At 39.8% G+C, this 4,962-nt stretch overlaps 1 protein-coding gene across 1 annotated transcript; it reads left to right on the top strand.

Moving 5' to 3' along the window:
- Window positions 1–2,648: 2,648 nt before the first annotated feature.
- On the top strand, window positions 2,649–3,644 carry LOC311280185 (trace amine-associated receptor 7c-like; the record flags this gene model as incomplete). Its single annotated transcript, XM_084392159.1, has 1 exon — window positions 2,649–3,644. The coding sequence occupies one exon, from the start codon at window positions 2,649–2,651 to the stop codon at window positions 3,642–3,644; it is 996 nt and encodes a 331-aa protein (XP_084248285.1).
- Between the last annotated feature and the right edge of the window lie 1,318 nt (window positions 3,645–4,962).

Here is a 4,962-nt window from a genome sequence, read left to right as displayed (position 1 = left end):
TCTGTGTGTGAATGAATGGCACAGATGCGCGCTGTTGTTTACTATGTAGAAGGTAGAAATCTTAATAGGTCAATATAAGTCTTCTCATTCAATTATTATTATTATTTTTTGTTAGTGACACATTAGGGGAGAGGATATATTCCAAAACTTTCTGAAAATACAGTATGAGAATTAACTGCACAATTACTAGTAAATGTTTACCTTGGATATTATACAATTTGCATGCATAATTTTTTTTGGGAAAAAGACACTTTTTTTACAAGATGTTTCCAACTCTAACTTTGAACCAATTCTGTAGAATGGCCCATGTATCCTATTTGAACAGGATTTGTTTCCAGGTATGACTATGTACTAAAACTGTGCTTTTGACTTTCATTTATATTTGGATTATATATACACAGAATGGATACCGACAAGATTCCGGCTGTGGTGGATTGGCCAACCCCAGACTCCCGCAAGGCCCTGCAGAGGTTTCAGAGCTTTGGCAATTTTTACCGGTGGTTCATTCGTAATTACAGCCAACTGGTCGCCCCTCTTAATGCCTTGACCTCCACCAGGGTGATGTTCAAGTGGTCTAGTGCAGCTGAAGTTGCATTTTTCAACCTAAAAGCCACTTTTTTTCGGCTCCCATTCTTGTGACCCCTCGAGACAGTTTGTGGTGGAGGTCAACGCGTCTGAGGTTCTTTCGAAGCACTCTTCCTCGGACGACAAGATGCACCCTTGCACGTTTTATTCCTATTGTTTGTCACCTCCAGAACGTAACTACGATATTGGTAACAGAGAGCTGTTGGCAGTCAAGCTGGCGTTGGAGGAGTGGTGTCATTGTTTGGAAGACTCGGGGGTGCCTCTCGTCGTCTGGACCGATCACAAGAACCTTGAGTACATTAGATCCGCAAAACGCTTGAACTCTAGGAAGGCTCAGTGGGTGCTTTTTTTCAGTAGTTTTGATTTTTCTATCTCATACCGTCCGGGCTCTAAAAACATCAAGCCTGGCTTTGTCTCACATTTTTGATCGTTACGAGCATTCATCCTCTCCCGATTCCATCGCGCTGTCACGTGGGAGGTCGAATCGAAGGTCCGCAATGCTTACAAAGGGTAACGCCTCCGTCCAGTTGCCCACCGAGTCATTTGTTTTGCCTGAGAATTTGCAGTCCAATGTTTTCTGCTGGGGTTCCAAGATCGCTTGTCATTCAGGAGTTAATCGTACCATTTTTCTGGTTAAAAAGCGGTTCTGGTGGCAGTCTGTGGCTCGAGACATTCGTTATTTTGTTTTGGCCTGCTCAGGTTGTGTTGTTGATAAGACTTCCAATCAGCCCCCGGCGGGCCTCCTTCAGCCGCTGTCTGTCCCTTCGAGACCTTGGTCCCACATTGTGCTAGATTTCGTTACAGGCCTTCCACCTCCCAGTGCAACACGGCAGTTTTAACCATGGTGGACCGGTTCTCGAAGCTGGCCCATTTTATTTCCCTGCCTAAATTGCCTTCTGCCAGGGAGACAGCCTGACCATGTTTTTCGCATGCTTGGCCTACCGATGGATGTGGTCTCTGACAGGGGACCCCAATTTATGTCCAAAATTTGGAAAGAGTTTTGTCGTTTGCTGGGGGTGAAGGTTAGTCTTTCTTCTGGTTTTCATCCTCAGAGCAACAGTCAGACTGAGAGGGCCAACCAAGACTTGGAATGGGTGTTGCAATGTTTGGTGTCTCAGAATCCATCCTCCTAGAGCTCTCATGGGTTGAGTATGTGCATAACTCGCTACCAGTATTGTCCACAAGCCTCTCTACGTTTGAAGGTAGTTTAGCAGCCAGCAATTTTTCATAACCTGTAATACGAGGTTCAGAGGTTCGTCCAGAAGTGCCATTGAACCTGGAGGAAAACCAGATGGGCTCTACTTCGGGTGCGAGCACGCAGTAAGGCCCAGCCGATCGCCACCTTCAAAGCCTCCTGAATACATAGTTGGTCAAAAAGTGTGGCTTTTTACTCAGAACATTCCTCTCCACACCTTTTGTAATAAGCTTGTTCCCAAATGTATTTCCCTGTTCACTGTAACTGAAGTCCTTAGTCCAGTGGCAGTACGCCTCAAACTACCTCTGGTGTACAGGAGAATTAATTAGTTTTTTTATGCACCTAAAATAAAACCCGTTTTTTGTTCACCTATTAACCACCCATCCCCACAGCCGCATCTCGTATACGGGGAACCTGTCTCTTCGGTCAAACATATTCTGGACTCGAGGCGGAAGGGATGCGGATTCCAGTACTTGCTGGACTGGCAGGGTTACGGTCCTAAATTAACTGTTTTATTGCATTTGCAATTGAATCCTGAGTCATTTACCTGACACAGTGTTTCCAATTGGTCTTATACTGGGATAAATATTTTAAAACAAATTCACTTAACTTCCATCTTTAATTGGTATTATGTATATAACCATTTAAAAGCTTTCAAAGTCTTTTATTAAAGGTTTTTTAGAATATAGATCAGATTAGATCTGATAGGTCTATGGATATTGTAGTAGCGGGTTGGTTGATAGCTGAATATTCAAACGTCATGGTAAAATGAGGTGGTCGCTGAGCTTCCATAAGTATAAAACTGAGTCATATTAGTGGCAAGCATCTTCACACAGAGTCTAATCTCCAAGATAGATCTATCATGGAAATGTCTAACTGGGGACTGACAAACACGAGCAATCAAACAATCCAATACTGCTTTCCAAACAACAATTTGTCTTGTACCAGAAGTATCCGACCTGAAGCAGAGTACATTATTGTGTACATTTTCATCGCTGTAACATCGGTGTTCACCGTGTTTCTGAACCTGTTGGTGATCATCTCCATCTCGCACTTCAAGCAGCTCCACACTCCCACCAATGTGCTGATCTTCTCTCTGGCAGTGGCTGATCTGATCACAGGATTGATTCTCATGCCAGTGCAGGGAATGAAACTGATTGAGCCATGCTGGTACTTTGGAGAAATATTTTGCTCAATATTTCCTCTTATTCTTTATGTGGTTGTCACAGCATCTCTTGGTAATATGATTATTATTTCTGTGGATCGATACATTGCTGTGAATGACCCTTTGCGATATCCAATAAGAGTCAGTAATAACAGAGCTATTGTTTCTATTGTTGTAAACTGGTTATTCTCCTTCATATATAATTTTTATCTGTTGTATGAGTTTGTAATGTATCCAGAGATGAACTACACATGTATTGGAGAATGCATTCTTTCTGTTAAGTTGGAAAATATAATACTAGATTCCATTGTTTGTTTAGTGGCTCCTTGTTGTATAATTATTCCTTTATATGTGAAAATCTGCTTTGTAGCAAACTATCAAGCTAAGCATTTAAATTCCGTCACAGACAAAAAGGCCAAATCAGAAAAAAAGGCTACAAGAACCTTAGGGATTGTAGTACTGGTTTATCTTCTTTGCTGGATGCCATATTATTTAACTAGTCTTTCTTTGGGGCATAATGAAAATGACTCTCTTATAATTAATGTAATGGATTGGATTGTATGCATGAATTCCGGTATGAATCCACTTATATATGCAATGTTTTATCGATGGTTCAGACTGTCAGCAAAATACATTTTGACACTGAAAATATTTGGACCTTCATCGGCATACTTAAATCTGTTCCCAGAAGAGAAATGATCACTTACACTCTCATGCAAATGTGAATGAGATAATGTGTCTCCAAATCAAATAGAGTTTTTTTGTTAAGCACATCCTTATAGAACATTAGATGGCATGTAAAAGCTGTTTTTTGAATATGGTGTCTAACATGTATATTGTGAGCATATTTGTTAGTGACACTGTCTGCTCCATTTGCTACGTCTGAACATGAAAGCACAGCCAAATTGTAGTGGTGCTGCTTGGAAGGTAGATGTTAAAAGTCAATTTAACATTTGTCACACTAAAGTAGTTATTACAAAGATAATCTTTATTAGAAGAAAACAAGGTACAATATATTTTGATGCATGACCATGATAACTGTGCACTTACAGTAAAACAATTGAGACAAATTTCAAAACATGAGCTTAAATGATTGATGATGGGTAAGAGTTATGTTTAATCATTTTAATGACAAGTATTATTAAGCTCTTAAGTTTTTTTTTTTTTGCCTCATAAAAAAGAATGAACCAATTAACCAGTATGACGTCCAATTAGTAATACACTTATTTTGTATTTATTCAGTGTTAAGCATGTAATAAAAAAAAAAAAAGCATTTAATTAATCAAAGTTTATAATATGCATGGCATTAACGTGAAGAATGTTTAATTTCGAACTTGCAGAAATGTTCCATAAATTCTGTTTCATTTGAAATCTAGTGCTTTCAGTTCCTGAATAATACAAATATATATATTTTGGAACAATATTTTCAGTTTCACTTAGGCCTTTTGTGTATATAGAAAAAGTCTTAGATCTTTGAGGTCAGCTCATGAAAAATGGGGGCAAAAACAAAAGTGTTGCGTTTATAATTTTGTTCAGTACTGTATATATAAATCCAGAGGGCACTTTCACAGGATGCAATAGCACTCAAACTCCTACTTACATCATTCCATATTCCCCTCTGTTTTAGATGCAGTACACAGTTTTATTGACTAGAGCAGTACTTCCCTTTCAAGGGAACTCGAGCTGCGTCGAAACGCTGCGGGAACGCCCCTGCGTGAGTGCGTCATGAAGCACGTATGGAATCAGTCCAATGGCGAGACGGAACGTCATAGGCGGGTGACATCATCGACCAGGAAACTATAAAGCACCCCAGAATCACAAATGCGCTAGCTTCTGTGCCTTCAGCAAGCGCTCTGTGTGTGAATCATTGTCTATATCAAGTGTTTTTGTCTGTCCTTAGTTGTCACTAGGCAGGAGTTTTGTCACATATATATATATATATATATAAAAAAATAAAAAACTATTAAGTGATGGTGAGCAGACAACAGAATAGGAAGTGTGTTCCTCCCTGCACTCA

This window comes from Rutilus rutilus (genome assembly GCF_951802725.1).
Source record: "Rutilus rutilus genome assembly, chromosome: 20".
NCBI lineage: Eukaryota > Metazoa > Chordata > Actinopteri > Cypriniformes > Leuciscidae > Rutilus > Rutilus rutilus.
The sequence above is the reverse complement of the archived record's forward strand: the minus strand, read 5'-3'. Positions and strand labels throughout refer to the sequence as shown.